At 33.5% G+C, this 23,082-nt stretch overlaps 1 protein-coding gene and 1 pseudogene across 1 annotated transcript in view; one reads left to right on the top strand and one right to left on the bottom strand.

Annotated features, from left to right (window-relative positions):
* KCNH7 (potassium voltage-gated channel subfamily H member 7) overlaps positions 1-23,082 on the top strand; it is a 399,182-nt gene that overhangs the window by 285,447 nt on the left and 90,653 nt on the right. The window contains exons 5-6 of the mRNA XM_039855541.1: positions 3,664-3,684; positions 11,651-11,865. Coding sequence (XP_039711475.1) covers positions 3,664-3,684; positions 11,651-11,865 — 236 coding nt within the window. The remainder of the gene's footprint in view (positions 1-3,663; positions 3,685-11,650; positions 11,866-23,082) is intronic.
* LOC120597246 (uncharacterized) lies at positions 917-1,035 on the bottom strand (annotated as a pseudogene).

Here is a 23,082-nt window from a genome sequence, read left to right as displayed (position 1 = left end):
AGGCACTTCACCTGCTAGTCACAGTTATTTTCCAAGCCTCATTCCAAGCCTAGTCTCTGCAAGACTCCCTCCCCTCCTATCTACTCTATTCTAAAACTGTGCAAATCTAATTGCCTTTTTCCAAAAATATGTTATTCATTTCTTTGTTTCATTACCTTGTTCTGCCAGGAATACTCTTTCCAACTTTGTTCCTCTTCAAAGTACTACTCATAGCCATCAGAACCCATTTCCCTTGCCCAAACCGGAGGAATTAAATAATTTTACACTTGAGTGTGCAAAACAGTGTTTACATATATATATATACATATATATATATGATAGCATTTAATACATTCTACATTATATGCTTGTCTGTCATTCCTATTAGATATGCAAGCTAATAATTATGTTGCTATGAGCTCCTCCAGCACAGATCTGGTATAGTTAACTCTTCAGCACTAGTATCCAGAATAATTACCTAATTCATGGCAGAAACTCAATAAAATATTGGTGTAAAATTGAGATGACCGTGCTCATGAAATATGTTCCAAAATCACATACATCAGGAAATAACAAGTTACCTGCTCCATAATGTTCTAAAATTTAAACCAGAATCTAAGGATTGAATCATGTGGAGATCTTTATTTAAAGAGCAAGTGAAGTAGAGAAGGCAGAAGAGGTGAAAGAAAATGAATTTGCAGGAAAAAATTTAAAGAGAAAAATCAATATCACAGAAATAGAAGGAACAGTTTAATAGTTTTCTATATGATACTTTTGAGAAACTGTAAAAGAACAATTAGCACATGCATTTTCTTTCTTTCTTTCTTTCTTTTTTTTTTTTTTTTTTTTTTTTAGGTGAGGCAACCCTTGGTTGACCTCACAGATTGCAAGGAACTTGTCAGCTTACAATCCCTTATTTTTTATTTTTCATTTTTTATGCCTACAGCTCTTGGTCTTCCTAGATGGTCTCCCATCCAAGTACTAACCAGGCCCGACCCTGCTTCGCTTCCGAGATCAGACAGGATCAGGCTTGTTCAGGGTGGCATGGCCGTAGACAGCACATGCATTTGCATCTGTAGTCCAAAGAAGGCTAAAAGGAGAAAGAAATAAAATCAGGGATAATTTTCAAACTGGACAATTATCTAGGACCCTATGCCACATAGTGATTGCATGCTCAATATTTCCTGAATGAATGAGAGCTCTGAATTTTGATCTTTGAGCAATGAATCCTACGTCTAAAGAACTACAAATTCAACATGGTGATTTAAATGACCAACATATGTTTTAGTTAGTTAATCCAGTTAGTTCAGTGATCTTTAGAAATTACATCAACTTTTCAGAGATTGGCCTTATTGCTTAGAAAGAACCTGAGTTAGAGCATAATAACATTCAGAAACAATAAATTTGAATATCAATTGATACATAATCAGCTCATTATACAGACACAGACTTAGCCTGTGATTGGACAGTGGTGTAGAGTAGGTTAGATCAGATTTCATGATTTAACTTTATTTTTTTTAATTTTATGTAACCTCTATTTAGTACACAGTTATTAACACAATTATGGGAAAGGATGCTTTAATATATTTGGATTTCTCAGCATGGGTTCCATACAAGGACACGAAGTGTTGAGATTATTCTCAATTTTTTCCCACCACCCTAGTTATGTTATTTTCAAAAAAAAAGTGTCACTTCTTGCAGACACTACAATTAATGTCTGGCTATTGATTGATAAATTCATTGAGCATTTTGTACACTTTAGAATAATTTTAGCTACAAAATCATTGGTTAGCATAGGAGAAACCACACTTCCTAAGGCTATATTTAATATATTTTAGAAACTGAACCAATAAAGGAAAATGGAAAAATTTTTTAACCGATTTTAGTTTTATGAATCCATGTAACTGCTTAACAGGTTAAATCCCACATGTACCAGATTTTGAATTCATATTGTTGTCTCCTATTTGAAGAAGAGAAATGTCCTCCTATATAGTCTAACTTTACAGAACTTTAAATAATTTGCAAATACGTTAGTGCATAATATTTTACATTATCCTTTTATTTAATCTACATTATCAAGTACTTTAGAATTGTACTTCTCAAACCATTGTGGTGAAGGACCAGAATTTTTATCTACTCCATCATAGAACAATATACTTGTAAATACAATAAAAATGCACTACTAGAAAAATGAAATTTATAAAATAGACATATAAAATACAAACCCCAATTGTTTTATTATTAAATTGAAAGATGTAAAACTACTCTGCCAAACTGCTCCAAGACTCTAAATGCTTACCCTAATTTCTGTATTTATACTGTCATAGAGGAATAACAAGCAAATCTAGCTAGCACCAGCACACAGACCACATGCTCTGCCTTAGAATATCAAAGCAGCATTAACTATATAATGTAACTTTTTTTTTTTTGAAATTTGCAAATTTTTATTTATAATTTCCATCTTTGGTGAGTAGAATTATAATCTTTAACTTCTTGAAAGCAACTGTTCCTTTACTAATGATTTTTGGACGCTGCTTCTGATAGAGATAATTAATTCTGTGTAATGTGGTCTTTTCCACAATCCTTATTTGCTTTTTATGGTTCCTCAAAGAGAGTAGAGAGTTGTCATCTAAGGTCACAGTTTTATTGTGCATCTCTGTCCAAGGCAATGTCTACACTAGCAATTCAATATACCACGCTATTGCAATTGCTTCAGTTGTAAGCTTTGAAACAATTATAATATATCCCAAGATTTTAAATATGCACAGTATTAGCAGAGATGTCAACAAATGTTGAACAGATTTTTCAAATCTTGGATATATTTGAATGGTTTTGACATGACTTCATTTATTTTAAGCTTGTTTGTTTCAAAACTAGTAATGCATATTTTGTTAGTAGCAAATATGTAACAAAGAGTCTGATTGCTAACCACAAAATAAATTTGAAAATATTTTATTCTGAGATTTGAAAACAGCCCATTTTAATATAAACAAATTTTCTAAATATTCTAGATATTATACTGTATATTATGACAACATAAATTTTAAAATTTTACATTACCTTTAAATGGTCAAATGTTTCACTGATTTCTTACAATTATTTTTGCATAAGATGACTCTTTCACAATTTGGTATTTTCAAAATATACATTGAAGAACATTTATGGGAAGGGCAATTAATACCTTTGTAATTAATAGAAAGTTGGTTTATAAAGTAAACTGTTATCTTAGAAACATTTTTTCTAATTAACATACTAAGTGAAATTATATCCCCCCAAATTACTTAATGTGAAAAATGTTGTGCAGTCTTTCTTTGTGACTGATGGTTGAAGCAACACTCAAATTGGCTTCTGACAAGATTGAAAGATTTATCACAACTGCAGGCAGTTGGGGATCTCTTTCTCCAAACAGTCATAATTATAAAATCTGTATCTTGGAATCCATTTAAATTAAGCGAGATGAATGTTGTACATATTTGAACATGAATGCTTATGATAGCAAATATTATTTTTAACGCAGGCATTTTAGTTGGTTGAATAGTAAAAATGTTGTTAATTTCAAAGATAAATTTTCAATCATTACATCTTGTTTTCTCTGTTTTTACAGAGGTAATTCAATGTATATAACATAATTTTAGTTTTCTTTTTATATTTCTCTCTTTTTCCATCCTTATGTGCTCAAAACAGACAATGGTCGCAATATTAAAGGTAATGTACAAACTCAAATTTCATCATCTGATGCTCAAGATGCCCCTTTACTTGGCATGTTAACTTGCCTGCTGTGTGCCCTGTTCAATGCAACATCATGCTGCCCTTAGCTAGTCCAGGTGCCTGGTGGAGACATCATGGCTTGATTTTGTTGAAGACCTTGTTACTTTCTCAGTCGTGTCACCAAAAAGATTATGAACTCCTTTTTCTTGCAAGAAGTATAAGCCTAGGTTGACACTGGACACTTCCTAAATACTTAAATTGCTCGGAAAGATACAAATACCAAGCTAAATATATTCCAGTGTAAAAGAGGCACATAAGCCTATTTCAGCCAAAAAAGAATTTTTTTGAGTACAAGATTAAATAAAATAGCAAAATGCTACATGACAGCATCACTTCACTTGTTCCTCTTTTGTTTCCTTAAAACTAGTTTCACGTTCCTGGATGGCAGGGGGTATGGTTTTAAGCTTACTGTTAGTAAACTGTACATGCATGATAGTCATTTTCTATTTTTCTATATTACATAGCAATCATTTTTAATTGTGTCCTATATTAGTCTGAAATCACTGGCATGACCTACAGCTACTGTAGAGTATTGTTAAACTGGGTAATACCTCTAAATAAATATGGATTTGGCTAAAAATGTGAAATTCGTTTCTGTTTTTCTACTATATCATAGTAGATACAAGGAATCACAGAATATAATAATCACATATTTTCATTAAATGGAAAACTTTTGGGAGCTGTCTTTTAACATAGGCCATGCAGACTGCTGTGGGTATGCATATGGTGACAGTGACTCATTTTGTGCATGTGTGTTGCATGAACGCGTCTCCACCAGTAACCATCATTACTTAGAATTCACTATTTTGGCCTTTCCTATGTCACTGCTATTCTGATCACTGCAACGTTTTACATATTGATTTCTCAATCACTTCTTTAATTAATTCAGAGCTAGTAATAGTTATGAATTAATAGCACTAGAAACTAAAGATGTTTTCTGATCAGCAGCCCAGCATAATTTGAAAATAAGGGAAATTGTGGCAACTTCTCATTCCAATTTTATTTTGTAAGCATTTCAAAAAAGGTCTGTGCAGGTGACCTCCAGTAGTGGGATGGGATTTCATGTACATGGTTATTCTGTTCTTGGCCTGTCTACTGAAATTTCTAAAAGGAAGCAAATTAGTGTCAGCTGTAGGTGGTGATTTGAGTTGATATAATTCAGAACATAACCTTAGGAAACAGAAAACAGACAACTCTCACCAGGTTGCCTGTGAAATTAGGCTGGATTTAGCATTTAACAATTAGCAATAAATGGTTAGAATTTAATTTTCTGATGATCTTTTAAATTCAGTGAGAAATTAATCTAATTTTTCTCAATAAATAGAAAACTGAGCTTGCTTATTTTCTAAACTAGTAGTTCACATAGTTGTCATTCAGATTATAGTAATTTTATTTTTGTCTCATAAACTAATCTATTTAACCTCCAACCCTTTTCCTCAACTCCCATGTTTAAATAGCAATAGTCTTTGAATAAAAATGAATCATAAAAGTCAGAATTTATAATTAAGAAACTCTAAATCATTGTAGAGAATTTTCACATATTAATATTTATGAAGTTAAACTCCCAGATTAGATGAAAACAAGTGACAATTTAATAAAAATTTAATATATCTGTGCCCTCCAAAGTCTTCATTATTTGTTCAGGCTCTGATTTTGAAAACTATTTAAAAAAAATATTTAAGTGTCTGGCTCCTTAAAATTTTCATAGAGCAATTAATATACTAATTAGGTATAGGACAATACATTAACTGTGTTTTCTATTTTTTATTTTTTGGCTTTATTTCTAAACCACATTTAAATTTAAAAATTAAAAAAAAAATAAAAGACAAATTTCTAGATTTGTTTATATACAAATGCATAGTTTTTTTCAACCTCTAACCCAACCAAAATTAATTCTTTATGAAAATAAAATAAACAACTTAGGAATATACTTGGAAGGGTTTCAAGATGATCTGGTTTATTCCCCTCAGGCAAGGATATTGTCTGAATTCCTTTGTTCAGGTGGTAGAGGAATCTCTATCTGCAGAGAAGCCCATTCTTTAACTTTCTTGGGAAATCTATTTTTACTGCCTGTTATGCAAAGAGCTAACCTAAATTCTTCTTGCTGAAATGTAATTTATTTCCCTTCATCTATCCTGAGTGGGGCAGAGATACTAGCTGGCTACTTCTAATCTGGATGCATTATCACAGTATACAAACAGTAAATTGGTACTCAATCTTTCTTCTAAATGGAATAATTTCCATTTAACCCTTTTTCTTGGGATCAATTTTATTCCTTTTTAATAAATTATCTTAGCACTCTGACTCTTTAGACTTCAGAGATCAAAAAAGTGTAACCCATTATGAAAGAGTGAAAAAGTTAATTCAAATAAGTTGCATATGCTATTTATTTTTGTGTGCATATCATATTTTTAACAACTTCTCCAATGTGTGAGAGGTGAAACTAATCCTACTTTAATCACTCATAAGCTGATTATCACATCAAACTTAGTAGTTTCTTTGCTTATTCCTCTTCCCAAGTCATTAATAAAAACGAACCTCTTACCTTACTTAGTAAATAAGCATGAATATAATTTCACCTTTTTATCGATTCCATCTCCTTATTATCTCAATGACAATGGTATGTTCAGTTTCTAACTTGCCCAAGAATCTGACAATGAGTCAGAAACAAAAGTACTCTCAAGATTCATTACAGCTTTTACCTTCTCTCTAGGCACAAAAACTGTCAGACTCACAAAGGAAATTAATTGTTCTAATATAACTGTTTCTTATAAGGTACATTGGCCATTATTGAATATTTGTGATCTTATAAGAATTTGCAAGTTGATTTTCAATAGTGAAGGTTTTCTTCTATAAATTATTATATATGTCATGCACTAAAACAAACAAATATGGATATTGACTACAAATAATTTGATGATTACTTCTTATCTTTCCAGTGTTAAAATAAGCCCTTATGCTTATCAACTGTTCTTTTACAAAATCCTATTACTAAATATAGCACTTGCATTTTCCTTAATGTTGTTACTTTAGAAATTTAGGTTTTATTAAACTTTAGCAATATAAACTCAGTGCCCTAAGAAATATTGTATAAACAACTAATAATTTGAAAACAACATTAATCTTTTTTTTATTTCCTTCTCTCTTGTCCCATTTGGTCCTCAAGAGCAATGATCTTAAAAACAAAAACAAAACCAAAAAAACCCTAGCATTCTTTAAAAAATTATCAGATGTCATTAGCTATATTTCCAGCACTATCTAAAAGAATATATTCTCCTTTAGTATCCTATAACTCATGATAAATTTAAATGGACTCATCATAAAAATTTTAAATATCTTTAATCTAAAATTCTTCCTAGTTGTTGCTTTAGCCTCTAGCTCGACCTCTAAATGCAGGGTATTTCTTTGTAGCTGGAACCTGGCCTACTTTACATTTAATCAGACACCTATGATATGCTAGAGCTTTATACAGCTGTTGGTTTAGTTTTCTTGGTTACCTGTTTACCATCTCCTCCTAGTATATTGGAAAATTTAATCCGGTCATCCCTTTTGCAAATGTTTCTCTAAAAACCATTAAGTCCTCCTATATACTTTTGAGTTTTAATTTCCTTTCTATTGAATTTGATATTTCCCGTTATTTCTGCCCATTTATTTTCTTTAAATTGATTTAACTTTGTTTTTCAGGTTATTCTCCTTTCTTTCATTAGAATCCTAAATCCCATCTGTTCATGATCACTCTCAGGGAGGCTGCTTTTCACCTTTAAATCCTCAACCAAGGCCTCTCTGAATATAGATCTAGGAGGTAGGAAAAAACCTGTATTCTGATTTCTAGTCCTTCATTCTTATTCTCTTTTGGACTCATATTCTGTCTGCTTCAGTTTACAATTGGTGACATAATGATATTGGTAATACCTATCTTAATTAAAGTGTTGAAAATTTTTTAATTAAAATTTTGATAGGTTTTAGAGGAACCTAAGCCAACACTGACCATCTCACAGATTCAAAGAGACTTCTGCGTATAAGCATCTTCCAAATCAGTGGAAAGTGCGTAATGATCTTTGATATTCAGGATAAAATAGATTGTAAACATCGGATATAAGGAGCATGCACAAATTATTTTAAGTAATATTTTAAGTTCTGCTAAATTCTTTAAATGTACAGATTTAAAAGGAAACCTAGATTAAATTTCTAATGCTGAATTAAAAAAAAATAATAGAACAACAGTTTAGAAATGTTTTCTACCAGTAAATAAGAGAAGCTAAAATACAGCTTGGGTGACATTGTAAATTCTGAAGCCAAATCTGATGATAACATGTATCGACCAGTGATTTCTCAGTCCTGTCAGACCCTACGTCCCTTGTTTCAACAAAGATTTTGTTATACTCATTTTACTATCCTAAAATTACATTCAGAGATATTTTATCTTATTTCTAAAAGAGCAAAATGATTCCTTAACTGTAATATAAAGAAGAGATTAAAGGAAAATAGTTTATAATAAAATAATATTTCTCTAATATGTTATTGTTCAAATATAACTACACTAGAAGACATAATGCAATAATTAGACATAAGAAAAAAATGGTTTAAGTGCATTAAAGGCATAAGAAAACAATACATATAAGTACTGAATAAAATGATAGAGCAGAAGTATGAGTGGATAACAAAATAATAACCTCTATTGGAATAAATAGTAACATATCAGATTTATTTATATATGAAATTGAAAAGTAGGTAAAACCAAAATTGAATTATGAATAATTACCAAGATAAAGTGGGGAGAAAATAAGAAAGTATAGAATTCTAACAAATGAACTGGCCTTTTCTTTTGTGAATAATGTTAATATGATTCCTTATGTTGTAACATGCAATATTAATAAATTATGCAGAAGAAAGAAATCCCAGTAAATGTCAGAACATATATTTATCCTCCAACAATTAAAAAAAAAAGACCTTGCCAAAGATATTCCTTCATAAGTAATGGGAACTAGAAGATGGTTTGGAGGAAGAAATGGCAATCAGGACATCCTGAAGTTGTGGGAGATACCTACGGAGTTGCTAGGGTGATATTGAAAACCAACAGGCAATCCCAAGACAGATCATTTCAAATGTTTAGTTTTTACCACATACATTTTTTTTATTATGTCACATATCATTTTACATATATAGAAGAACCATAATATGAAATATTTTAAAAGTAATTTTATGAACGATTTTAGTGTGATTCCTATAAGTCTCTCCAAATTTAAAAAAAAAAAAAAGATACAAATCTCTTACACATTGGCACATGACAGCTACAAACACAGACTATATCTGAAGTCTGAAATTTTGTATTGGCAATAAATGCTACAAGGAGAGTAGTTCCAGGAAATATGATTTTACGAAAATGCTGAACAATTTCTTGTAAAGTTCTGAATAAAACAATGTAAAAACTTTCCCTCTAAATTGTCGTTGTAGCTCTGGAAAGTTCAATGTATATTAAAATCATGTTAAAAGTACATAGTACTCTTTATATGTGAAAGAGTTAGGTTCAAGGTTCAGATCATTATAAACAAGATTTTTACCTACATGAATGCCCATTGGGACAATTTTTCAAGGTAAGAGAATAGCTGCCTCCCATCACTGTGACAAATAAAAATGCCCCACAAATGCCCCTATGGTGAAGTGCTGTCATAGTTGAGAGCACTTATCCATCAGTGTAACCAATACAGTGAAGTTTATTGGAACTGGTCAAAAGGATGATCAAAGTATATTTAACAGTGCTTTCTGCCTTAACGTCATAGGTGATCCCATGTTTTACCCAGTTTTTTAAACAACTTTGTAGTCAATCTGCTACAAAATTTCAACATATAGAAGGATGATAGAGAAAAATAATTGAAAGATGAGCTAAAAGGTTTTAAACACGCTTTAATTTTATACCTTGGCTCAACCTTCTTTAATCTCTTGTCAGTATTGCTGTGAGCAGTAAAATTGCCTAAGGAGTGAAAATATAATGTTAGAGTCGAGGACAAAAACAATATGAAGAAATCTGAACTCCTAGAATGCTTTACAAATTTTAAATATTAAGATATAGGCCTGGAATGTGGCCATAGAATGATGTAAAAAAGGAAACACTATTTTGGATATGTTCCGAAAATAAAGTAGTAGTGTGTGGTAGAGACCTGGAAAGTGGAATTTCTGTCAGAGTCCTACCTAAAGACTCGATTAATTTGGTACCGCTTTTGGCTCTTACTTCTGTCCTTGTCATATGAGTAGAAAAGAGAGTGAGAATCTATATGTAAATGAGAACGCACTGGGCAGTAAATGTAGAGAGAGCTCAATGACATTTTTTACCTAGGTGAACTTGGTCATCATCATGGATAAAACCCAGGGACTGATTAGAAATGCACCTCAAGAAATACAGTATTTGCTACATAGATAATTCTTTTAAAATCATTTCGAACTTTTATAATAATTAAACATAAACTTTTATAAATAAATATAGTGTGATTTTTCTCGAGGTAACTATGAACTAAGTGATGAGTATTTTTTCTCAGTGCTATATTTGATCTGCGTTGATTATTGTGGTCCAAAATAAACAATCTATAAATCTATGTCTTCCTCGCTTGGTGCATAAAGTTCCTTGTGATCCCTAAACTGCATTCATTTCATTCTGAACAAGGGAAAAAAAATAAGGCAAAATGTGTTGACTAGCAAGTTTCTTCACGCAGTTTGTATTTTTTTAAGCACTCTCTGAGGCAGAAAGATAATGACTGTAAAATACTCATGGGCTCAGGATTCTGTTAAAATTCTTCCTAATGATAATTTTTAAGATATGCATAATGGTAAAAGTAACATCACCCATTGTACCAGAAACTCTGGAGCATTTCCTGACTCTTCATAAACAACAGAGAAAAGAATATGTAGCTAGTCACTATACTTATCCTCAACAAAGTGGAGGCCAGGAGTCTTGGCACCTTGCCAAATTACCTTCGTAGCTATGACCAGGGTTGGTCAAAGCAACGAACTTCCAGATAAAAGATGAATAAGTTCTGGGGCTCTAATGTGCAACATGGTTAAACAAAGGGAAAAAGAAAAGAAATAACAATGTACTACCAATCCCAGATATGTCCTTGTACTTAGCAATGGTCACTTCAATCGTAAGCTATGTTTGCCACCACATTCTTCTGGTATGGCTTTTATTTTTTTATTGTTTCTCAAAAAGTGGTCAGCCAAATCTAAATGAAAGAAAAAGATGTAAATGAATGGAATGATTTTAAAATCCCACACAGGATCCTAGAGTTTTTAATAGAGTCTACGAAAAAAAATGCCATTCTCAGTCTTATCTGAAGTTCCTCCATCTGGGCTTAACACTTCTGGAAGCTCTGCAAAACATCTCATATAGGTAATAGAAGATATGAAGAACACAGCTGGCCTGTTATTTGTCATGACACAGAGAGGAGAATAATAGAAATTGGAGCAGGGTAGACAGCCCATTCAGAAATTTCATGGCCAACATGATTTTAACCATAGGCAAGTCCTTCCTTGAATAATCCCTGGGTAATAAAAAGAAAATCTTGGGAAACTTTGAAGGTAGAATTTAGCCAATGATAGAGAGTGGAGATTTTTTTGTTTTGTTTTGTTTTTTTATTCTAGCATATAATGAAAGAAACGGAATAATTGCTAAAGCCACCATCTGCTCTCTGGGTGGACACCTGGGACCCCATCTTATCCTCAGATTCTCATATGCCGCTCCATGAGGCAAACGGTGACCCTAAACCTTGTGTTCATGTATCAGCTAGCTGAATATAGTCACACCTGAATCAGGGTCACATTGGTCCATGGATCACTAGCTGGTCACTCAGGACCATCTCTCTCTTCTACTTCTCCTGATACTGCTTTTACAAATACTTTCCAATTTTTTTAGGGCCTTTTAATCATATCAAGTCAAGCCTCCTGGGATCCACATCGGATTCAAACCTCAACAAATACAGCACCATTAACAAGATTCCACAGCTCACTCTGAATTTTTCAGATGTCAAAACTGAAAAAAAGAATACATCCCCTCCTTCTTCTGATAAAACCATTATTGCACCCAAGGTTAAAGATCGAACACACAATGTGACAGAAAAAGTTACCCAGGTAGGACATGATTTTACTATCAATTTCTGTTTTAAGGTTCTTTCTGCACTACAAAACACATTTTTTTTCCTGTGAATGACTATCAAGAGAGGTAAGCCATTTATTTGCACTCCAGTTTATCTTGAGATGCTGGAAGACCCACACAAATAAATAAAACTATAGATTGTAATTTTTGTCTATTACAAGACTAAGCAAAAATGGGCCAACTTGGTATCGTTGTTCTCTTTGTTGTAGAGGTGGCTAACCTGCTATTCATCATGTTTGGACATTTATCGTTTTGCTGCCAACTCTTGCATTATTAAAGTGTGTGTGTTTCTTTCTATTATAATAGATGTGTCTATTGAAGCTTTAGGTAACTAATTGGTATTTACTCTTAACTGCAACCTTCTTTTTTACGCTTCCCCGACTAAGTAGAGTCAGATAAGTCAGCTGACTTGGGAAAAAGAGCTGTCTGAAATGATGAAAAGTCAGAGGAAAACAGTATGTTTCCCAGTGACAATATTTTATTGTTTTCAAACAAATAATGCATTGAACTAGGATAAAAAGGTATTGTCTAGCAGGAGTCACACTTTAAAGAATATGAAAAAATGTTTTGTATTTATTATATCAAAATACCAAACAAAGCAGTTCCTAGCTTTTGCTTACAATGCACTTATATTGTTGGGAATTTGTGACTCTAAAATTTGTATCAAGAAAACAGGTTTTTTTTATAAGTAAGTTTATTTAGTAAATTTGCTTAGCAAATCTTTTCATAAACTGTCACAATACAGAGGTAGACTAGACCCCAATCTCTATTCTAAGCACTGAAGAATTTGAATTAATGAAGTTTTTCTATAATTATAATCACTAACAGCAACAGTATAGTGGTTTATAAATAACCTCTTCTGAATGGGCTGACAGCAATGTAAAAACCATGAGCCGCTGTAAATAGACCTGAGCAGTCTTTTTTTATTTGAGATGGGAAATTATACATGCCATAGTCTAATATATTTTGATATTTATGTAGTAACGACGCTTTCTACCCTGGGCATTTTGTTCTTCTTAGTAAACTGGGCTTAACAGTGGTAAGTGGATAGTTTACTGTATTAGCATTATTTTGATAGCTTTTAATTTTACTTGCAATTGTTTTCACGTTAAAAATTATATTACTTGTAGACAGTAACCATCATGTGGCTAGGTAGAAATTAAGAGATTTTAGAAATTGCACAGGAGACTGGTTGCAGATACTAAGGTTAGGGCCCCGGCAGTGGCTTAAGTGAGTAGAGCAGTCAAGGTAGCACAGTACGAGTGGGGACTACAGGGAATTGTAGAGTGCAGGGCTGCTCTAAAGATGGCTGCCTCTCAGCTCCAGGCAACTGTGGACATGCAGGAATGCTTAACCAATGTTTCCAAATCTTTCCATTTTTTTTTAAAGCTGGAAATCCAAAATTTATGATAAACTTAATTTCTAAAAGTCAGCAAACTAATTCAAAATGCTTTTTTAGGCCAAACAAAACATACCTTAAGTCCTACGGGCAGCCAAGTGTGATCCTTACAGAGCTTTCATGTTCTTGGTCCACTCTAGGGCCCACCCAGTCCTCACCACTGTGCCAGGAGAGGGTGATGAACATGTGGATTAGCTATCAAACTGGGTAGTAAGTGATGTTTAAGAACATAACTTGGAGTCACATATGCTTGTGTTTTAATTCTGTCTACGTCATTCATTGTGTATTATGAAAAAAAGTGCCATTTATTTTGTGACATTGAGGCAAGTTTTAATGATGACAAAAGTCCAAAAGTTTTTTCTCAGTGTTGATATAAGAATGAAATAGAATAGTGTATAGGAAGTATTCGTCACAATGCTAAGTATCCAACAGTTAATGTCAGCCATTATTCTGTCTATTAATAGTCTTGTATGACTTCTCCCTGCTCCCTAACCATCTCTGCAGGATCCTTTTATCCTTATATCGCCAGGACCCAGTAGGACAACTGGCAGAGCAGAGTTCATTGAAATATTTATTGAAGGAAGGAAGGAAGAGACAGAGAGAGGGAGAGAAGGAGAAAGGAAGGAAGGGAGAAAGGAAAGGAAGGAGAAGTTAGCTAAGTGGACAAGAGAAGGGATGAGAATCTCAGAGAAAACAAAGAACAAAGTTGTAGAGGCACAAAAGTCCATGTGTCTTATGAGAACAAGTGGTTTCCTGGGCCAGGGAAAAACTAGGCTGGCAGGGGCTTGTAACAGTAGGGGAGCTGCTGAAACTTTTCCCTCTATATGGTTCTTTACTACCTTTTTCACATAAGTGCCTTGGGGATCTGAGTAAAATGCAACAGCAGCTATCAAAAGCATTATTTTAAGGTCTCAAGCTTTCTCTTTAAATACATGTGACTTTTATATTTAGCTCCATAATATTACAATATTTGTTTTAACATTTTAAAAAATATATATTTAAATCACTTACCTCTGAGGGAAACTGTGACCCACAAAAAGGCCTCATACTATTCCTACAGCTTCTCATACTTCACCCAAATCATGAAATACCCCTCCTCACAATCTCCAAAGTACCCCAATTGGATAAGTGTGGTGCAGGCAAAAAACCTTTTAAAGATATTGGAAGATTAGAATTGGATTTTGTTTTATAAAGAATCACTTTTCTCTCTTTCTTTTTTGTAACAGTGTGAAAAATACAGTGATGGGAAGGAGATTCTGGAGACAGCTAGATCATTTAAGTGTCTGGCTATGGTTCTGGCCAAAAATGATGAGGAACTGGATAAAGGCTAGGATAGGAAACTAGAAAGAGAATCAGTAGGATCACTCTATCTTCTTTTGGTGGCCCCATTATCTCTTAGAAACAAACCATCCAACTGATTACATGTCATACTAAAATGCAGAGATCAAATATTGAAAACTTTCTTTTGTAGACAGCCTCTGGAAATTCTGTTAAAGCACTTGAAAACAAGCAATCTATAACTATTTTCTCATCCAGTTTTCTGATCATGGCTATCCCTAGACTTCCCATATTTACAACATATAGAATTACTTGTCTCCTGGTCACTAAAAATAATGTGGTAATAACCTAAAGAACTTAATATTTCCTTTGTTAGGCCTATCTGGAAATTCTCCTCTAGATATTCACAATGTATTTGCAGTAGGCAGACAGCAATATTTTCTTTATCTAATGTTCTTATTTGTTTTATTCCCTTAATACATTTGTGGTAATCCTTTCTTCAAAAGATATCAGGGTTTTGTTCATAGATCATTCAATAGTGAGTTTTAAACACACCTCTGAGCACAAATAATAGAGCAGATATCAAAAAAAAGAAAAGGTATAAATGAAAGAAACAATTTATCTCTGTTCATGTTATACTCTCTCTTCATATGTGCTTTATTATTAACAATTTAGCTATTTGCCTCCCTAGCTAGAGCAAGCTTCTTCAGAGTAAGGACCATGTTGTCATTCATTCATTCATTCATTCATTCATTCATTTATGCATTTATACATTCATCTGTTTATTCACTCAACAAGCATTTATTGAGACCTAGTATGTGCATTGCTAGATTCTGGGATTTCATGTTAAAAGACAAATTCTCTGCCTTTGAGAAATGAGGGGGACAGACTAGTGCAGTACATAGGCATTGCAACGTAAGGTACACTCAGATTGCAGAGGATGCTGTAAGAGGAAACATTACCTATATTGGGAGTTTGAGGGAGTGGTTGGGGAATATAAACACTTAGATGAGTTTTAAAGCTTGAGAAGTTTCTGAAGTTAGGAATTAGACTCTGGAGTAGAGCACACTTCGGGAACTGTGGGTAACAATGAATAAGTGAAGCATGAAGTATTTGTATCACTGGTGCATAATACACAACACATAAGAAGAATCTTAAAAGATTAAGAAATGGACCACTGAAGGAATTGGAGAGAATTAAGCAAGAGTAAGTCTGTGGGTCAAATAATCCCTAAAGCTAATGCTTGCCTTTTAAATTCTCCCTTTAGGCAAGATTCCAATTCTTTCTGATGTTTTAGGTCCAGAGATCCCTTTTATTGGCTGTTCTTAAAGGCCACACTTCTGGAATGCATCAGCTTTTTATGTGATAGCCCATCTGACCCTCTCTAGTGTTTAGAAAAAAATAGAAAATAACATTCAGAAGGTGTGAATCTTTTTTTTTTTTTTTTTTATCTTAACTATAATCCACCTTGTCCAGACCAATGTGTAGTAAGATTACCTCAGGGAGGCAAGACCTTGGTTGGCAAATTCCTACCAAATTCAGTGGAGTAGCAGAGAGAAAATAATGAATTGGAAGAGAAGTTGGTTAGAGAATGAAGATCTGCTTTTACTATGTAGATGTGGTTCTCAATTGAGATTCCAATCCTTGCCTATGTCTGCCTCCTTTTAAATAAAGTAAGCCAAACTTTTGCACTCTTGTATGATTTCATTATTCCTGGGCTTGTTCTGGTTCCAGTTCAAATGTTATGCTAATTTTTAAATTAAAATGTATCATTTTGTTGTCACATTCAGCTTTTACACATTTAGTTTTAGGTCCCTCTCCCTAGATACGTCTAAGTATCAGAAATGATTTACAAGATGTGGATTCCAAAGCTTCCCTAGCCAGTCACAGGAGACTGTATCAGTCAATGCTGTAACAGAATGCAAGTAACAGAAGCCAACCTGGAACCACGTTAAGCAAAACATAAAGAGAGGAGGGGAAGTTTAATGGATCACATACCTAACCTAAAAGTGAGGGGGTAGATCTGCTTTGGGCTTGGCTGCATTTTTTGTTTCAACAGCTGATGACATTCTCTCCTCTCAGCCATGCCTTCTTCTGAATTGACTTCACTCTGTTTCTGATGGAAGCAAGATCTTCAGACTCCGCAGTCTCACATAATGCTCACGGTTGGTGATCTAATAAGAATGGCCTTCTCTATATATTATTCCCAAGAAAGAAAGAGGACTCTGATTGGCCAACTTCAATCTTGTGCTCATCTCTCTCTCTCTCTCTCATACACACACACACACACACACACACACACACACACACACACACACACACAGAATACACATTATGTGCTGGGAAGGCACTAGAGACACAGAATTATAAAACCAAATATCAATAATAGAGAAGTTATAAACTACTTGAAGAAACATGATACAACAAAACATAATAATAGCATTTATAAGTGCTAATGTAATAAATGCTACAAGATCATATTATGAAACTAAAAATAGTTTGAAAGTTTGTTCTTAGACTTGGTACTGGTCAAATTATGAGCAAAATAGCTCTAGAACTTATTGTATTATTATTTAAGAGGAATGCCTGGTGAATTTAACAGAAACCCATGTTGCAATCATCAGAAAATGAGACATATGAAAGAGCCTAAATGAACAGGAAATTTTATTCTGGAGAAGAGATGGTGGGGAAGAGATTTACTACTAGTTCACAAGTGTAGTTTTCCTAAAGCTTCATTCACTAAAGAGAGTCCTCAAGAAAATTAGTTTGGGAATTAATCACAAAGAGACTTACGTTACAAGAAAGAAATTTCTGAATGTTTAAAAAGCCATATGATCTTGAAATCTACATAGAACTTTAAAGCCAAAATAGATTCCTCTAATCTTGGATTTGTTTAAGTATATTATTGTAATAAAAACAGAATTATAATAGATTTAATGATAGGTAACATTAGTTGAGCATTTACTATGTGCCAGGCTCTGTGCTAAGTGGTTTACTAAACTGTCAATTTTAATCCACATAACAGTCCTATGAGTTGGTACTATTGTTATCATCTCCATTTCGTACAGGAGGTATCAAGCTTAGAGAGAGAAAGCAACTTGCCCAAGTCACATGGTAAATGGTAGAGTAGCCTTCAAACTGAGGTCATCTGACATCAAATGTGAAGTTCTTAGTCTCTAAAGTATACCTTTTCTATGATTCAGTTCTGTTTTCCTATTTGTCCCTTAAGTCTATTCAGCAATTAGCATGGCATTTGGACATGTCATAATCTGAAAGTTTAATAGAAACTAATTAGAAAAATGAGTCTATGAAATAAGAAGAGAATGGGATAGAATTTCTCCAAAACTTTCTAAAACCATCCTTAACAAGGGTGTTTCATTTCAGCATCATCTCTTGTTTAAGGTTATATCCCATTTTTCTTATGCTGATTTTAGATTAGAATGGAGGGATTTTGTTTTTTGTTGGTGGCATGCCACTCAATTGCAAGAAAAGCAAAATTACACTGATTACTGACATAAAGAAGAGCTTAAAGATTATGGTTTTATTCTTTCCACTGAACTTTGCCCATTGTAAATATGCTCATTATCTCTTCATGTAATTCAATGACTCTCAATTTATACTTACTTTTGGTAGAACTGTAAAACAAAATTTATAATTCAGCATTTCTTTAGAAATAGAGATTGACTTGAGATAGAAACAACATTGATTTCATTTTATTATCTAATGTTTAAAATTATAAATGTGTGCTATTTTTGTATATCAATTATACCTCAATAAAACTAAAAAATATATTTATTATCTCAGGCTTATTGATACAAAATTTCTTAACGCTTTCTGTAGTTTCCCTCAAATTGGGTAAACTTCATTCTAAACTTCTTTCAATGAAGTACTAAAAAAAATGTCTTCCAGATACAACTACAAATTAAAAGTGATTTAATTTAATAGAGCAATACTTTACAACAATAATATCATTGTAGTTCTGATACCAATGCAGATTCTGACACCAACTGAGTGTCCTACAACAACATAATTTCAACCCTATCTACCTGCAGATAGTATCAGATGCCACAGGTTAAGGACTCAGAAGACTGCTCCCCACATCAGACACCCATTTCAAGTCCAGGTTTTCACCTGTGCTTCTGAACGACTGGCTGTAAATTAGAGATTCCCATGACCCTCTCCTTGGCTTAAGTTAATTTTCTAGAGCAACTCACGGAACTCAGGGAACCCGTTTATTAACTAGATTGTTATTTACTACAAAGGATATTCAAGGATGCAAGTCAACAGCCAGATGTAGAAATACATAAGAGCTTCTGAAAAAAGGAGCTTCTGGCTCCACGGAGTTTGGACTCAGAAAAATGGCATCCAGAAGTGTTCTGGTTCACTAACCTGAAAGCTTTACAAACCCCCTCTTTCTTCGTTTTTTATGGAAGCTTCATTACATAGGCATGATTGATTAACTCATGAGCAATTGTTGATGGATTCAACATCCAGCCCCTCTCCCCACTGAGCAGGTAGAGAGGTGAAATTGAAAGTTCCAACCCTCTAATCACAGAGTCGGTTCCTCTGGTAACCAGCCCCTAACCCTAAGTGATTGCAGCTTGGTCCAAAGTCACCTCACTAACATAACAAAAGACACCTTTATCTCTTTCATTACTTTGGAAATTCCAAAGGTTTCAGAGCTCTGTTCCAGGAACAAGGGATTATGACCTAATAGATATTTCTCATAATAAATCGCAATGTCACAGTCATGAATTAAAAATTACACTTAATTATGAAGTCATTTTTCAACAGATATTTTTATAAAGCTTCATTGATTCTAACTCTTGAAATTACAAAAAAAATTCACAATACTTCTACAGTATGATTTAAATGTTTTCATATATTTCATCTTTTTGCTAAAAGTAGTATAAATGTCAAACAAACCTCAACAAAACTGTACAGATCACCTTGAAGTGCCCAAAATAGTAAGAATCATAAAATTCAAAATTAAATTTGAAATATGGTGTATGTTCAAAATTGTCTCTGAACACTTCCAATTTATATGACATTAGTTTTGTATCTGTTGCCTTGCTGCTGTTTACAGAATACCCTGTCAAACTTGGTTTAGCAAAACAGAAATCTTCATCCAAAATTTTTCCAATTTGAAATTTTCTGAATTTGGTGTATGTCCATACATACAAATTGGAATGAAAAACAATATAAACAGATGATGCAAGTAGGAGTAAAGCACATTCCTCAGGATAATTATGGATTTGATTTTTTGTGAGTGTTTACTAAATATAAGTCACGCTGTTATGTACAATGGTAATATGAAAACATATAAGTCAAGGTTCCTGCCTTCAAGAAACTTTGATTGAATACAAAGCTTAGCTTTGACATCCTGGATTATGTTGTCTAGTCTTCTCTGGGCAAATAAATACATTCTATAATTTGGTGGAGAATAAGAAGAAGATAAAAAGTAACTATAGACATTTAAGTAGAAATTGATTAATGCAGGAATGTTGTATGCTATATGCATATTAAATGTAAAATCAGGATGTTCATTATTTTGAAAAAGGGAAGTGTGTAATTTAAAAAAAGCAAGGAGTTAATTTTCTATATTCACTAAATAGTGTATCCATATCAAAACTGACAATCATTCTGAAAGAAAACCAATAAAATGCACCTTAAGCCATTGAAAACAAAAGAATGAACCATTACTTGATGACATATATTCTGAATTAAAATAAAATTTTATTTCAATTTAAAACACTTTAGTTAGCTCAAAAGTCATAATTATCTGTATTCTGGATGATGAAAAAATATCCATATGGAACCCTGGTAGCCACTGACTAACAGCCATAGCCTGTAGGAAAAGCACGCATGTATACATAGGGAGAACACACATGTATACATAGAGAGAGCACATATGTATACATAAGAAGAGCATGTATATATACATAGGGAAAGCACTCATGTATACATAGTTGCTTTTAAAAAGCACTTGTTTGTTTTTGAACATTCATTTAAAAGAACCTTCTTTAAAAGTTCTGTCAGGCAAAGGAACCAGTTTAAATAAATGCTTGAAATAAAGAAGTAAAATATGAGTGGTCAGAAGAGATGGGTAAAAATAATTTAGCTTAGCGTACATAGCAATTGCCTGGTTGCTATGGCAATGGAGACACATGAAGATTGCAGGTATCTGTTGTCAAGATGATTCTGTTTTGATCCACCCTGTCCCCCTTCTCCAGTTAGTGTGAGCTTTGGGTTAAAGTCAGACCCAGGAACAGAAAGAAAGCCCTGGAGGGAGAGCTCTTTGCTTTTTTTCCCTCATGGCCTAGGGGTTGGGACAAATATAGTTCAAGGTAGGTTGCCTAATGAAAGTGGGCAGAAGTAGTCAATTTTCCATGTTTCACAAGATGAGGATTTTTAATCAGATATGGAAAATCCCGAGTAGACATGATATTTTCTCACACAAGCAGCTCAAGTTTTTGTAATGTTAAGTGGATGTAAACTATCCCTTGAGTTAGGAAATGAGTTCAACCATGGAATTTTATTTAGAAGGAAATCCCAAATAAGAAAGTAAAATAAAACAAAATAAAACAAATGGTCCCATTGGTTATCTGGGTGGTGAAATTGTGGATAATATATTTCCTCTTCGAGCTCTACTTCTCTGTACTTACTATGTGAACCACATTTATAATGGAAAACATGTAGTTAGAAAATAAACCTTCTAAAACTCAATTGCTTTGAAAGAATAAATTAAAAAGCAGTTAATCTTCATAGAATTTTAAAATTCTCGGATATCATCCTCCCCCTAGGTTTTCCTTTTTTTTCAAAACTTCCTGATCAATGGGTCATCTGTATCACTCCCTCCCATCCCTCCTCCTCCCTCCCCTTCCCTCCTCCCTCTCCTCTCTCCTCCTCTCTGTCCCTGGAAATTCAATAAGTTTCAATGGGGCCCGAGGATTCTGAATTTTCAACAATCCTCATTTGCTTTGCAACTTCTATTCCCACATTATTAAAATGAGGCAAATTTGGGAAACATGGACGCTGGCCCAGGCCTTTAATTCTGCAGTTAACGAAGCTAAAAAGAGAATGCAGTAGAGATCTAGGTTTCACATTTCATCAGTTGTTATGGTACATTATATCTCTTTTTCTAGATTTTTTTAAATGAGTTAACTGCTCAGTTATATATTCTCATGATGTTTTCTTAAGTTTATTGGGGTAACATTGGTTAATGCAATTATATTATTTTCAAGTGTATATTATAGTTTGACATCTATATATTCTATTGTGTGATTACCACCCAGAGTCCAGTTTCCTTCAGCTACCATATATTTGATCCCCTTTACCCACTTCACCCTCCCCCAACCCCCTATATTTGACCCCCTTTACTCTGTCTACCTCTTCCCTCCTTCCCTACCCTCTACACTCTGGTAACCACTAGTCCATTGTCCATGTCCCTGAGTCTCGGTTTGTCCTGTTCATTTGTTGTTTTTAGGTTTATATCCCACATATAAGTGATATCATGTGATTTTCAACTTTTTCAGTCTGGCTTATTTCGCTTAACATGATTATCTCGGGGTCCATCCACGTTGTAGCATATGGCAGTATTTCATCTCTTCTTATGACTGAGTAATATTCCATTGTATATATGTACTAGTTTCTTTAGCCAACTTCTATCGTAAGACACTTCAGTTGCTTCCATGTCCTGGCCACTGTGAATAGTGCTGCTATGTCATGATGTTTTAATTACAATATTTTTGTTTAAGAAAAAGACATGTTAATTCTTATGTATGCAATTCATAATGGATAACAGACTTTAGCACTTCAAAAGTTCTGAGAAGTCCTAAATTAATCTATGAAACCTTGCTTTACCCAATATTTCTCAAACTTTTTTGATGACAAAAACTGTTTTTAATTGTCTGTTTATATATATAACTTATTATTCTAAGGAACTCGTATTTGAGGGAAGAATTTTTAAGAAATATTGGTCTAGACAATGCTTTTTCACAGGTAACTGTCAGCACTGTATATTCAACTCAAACATGGATGTGTTAGAAATTTTAAAACTTTTCAAAGTAAGAAGATTGGGATAAGCACGAGGTAAGAGTGGTGGGAAAGGAGTTGGTGCCTAATAGTTCAGGGAATGAAAACTTTAACTTTCTTCCCTCCTAGGTTCTTTGAATGGTCTAATAATTAAAATGACTTCACAGATTAACAGGAGAAAAATGAATTTTGTGACCCAAAAAAAATGAGATCCAAAGACAGGCAATTGAGGCTCAAAAGCCATATCCCCAGCTAAGGAGAAGTGATAGGGTTCTGGGGCTTCAAAGGGGAAAAAGACAATTTTCAGGAAGATGAGAAGAGTAAATGTTTGGTAAACAAATGTTTGCCTTGCCGTGAAGATAGGTCTTCTGATGAAAAGTTACCTATAGCATTAGCTCTCTCCTGGTACAGGCCCTCTATCAATTTTTTTAGGCAGTTAAGGGGAAAGTAAACAGCTCTTCCTTCATCTGTTAGATCTTGA

This window comes from Pteropus medius, unplaced genomic scaffold (assembly GCF_902729225.1).
Source record: "Pteropus medius unplaced genomic scaffold, Ma_sr-lr_union100, whole genome shotgun sequence".
Taxonomy (NCBI): domain Eukaryota; kingdom Metazoa; phylum Chordata; class Mammalia; order Chiroptera; family Pteropodidae; genus Pteropus; species Pteropus medius.
The sequence above is the reverse complement of the archived record's forward strand: the minus strand, read 5'-3'. Positions and strand labels throughout refer to the sequence as shown.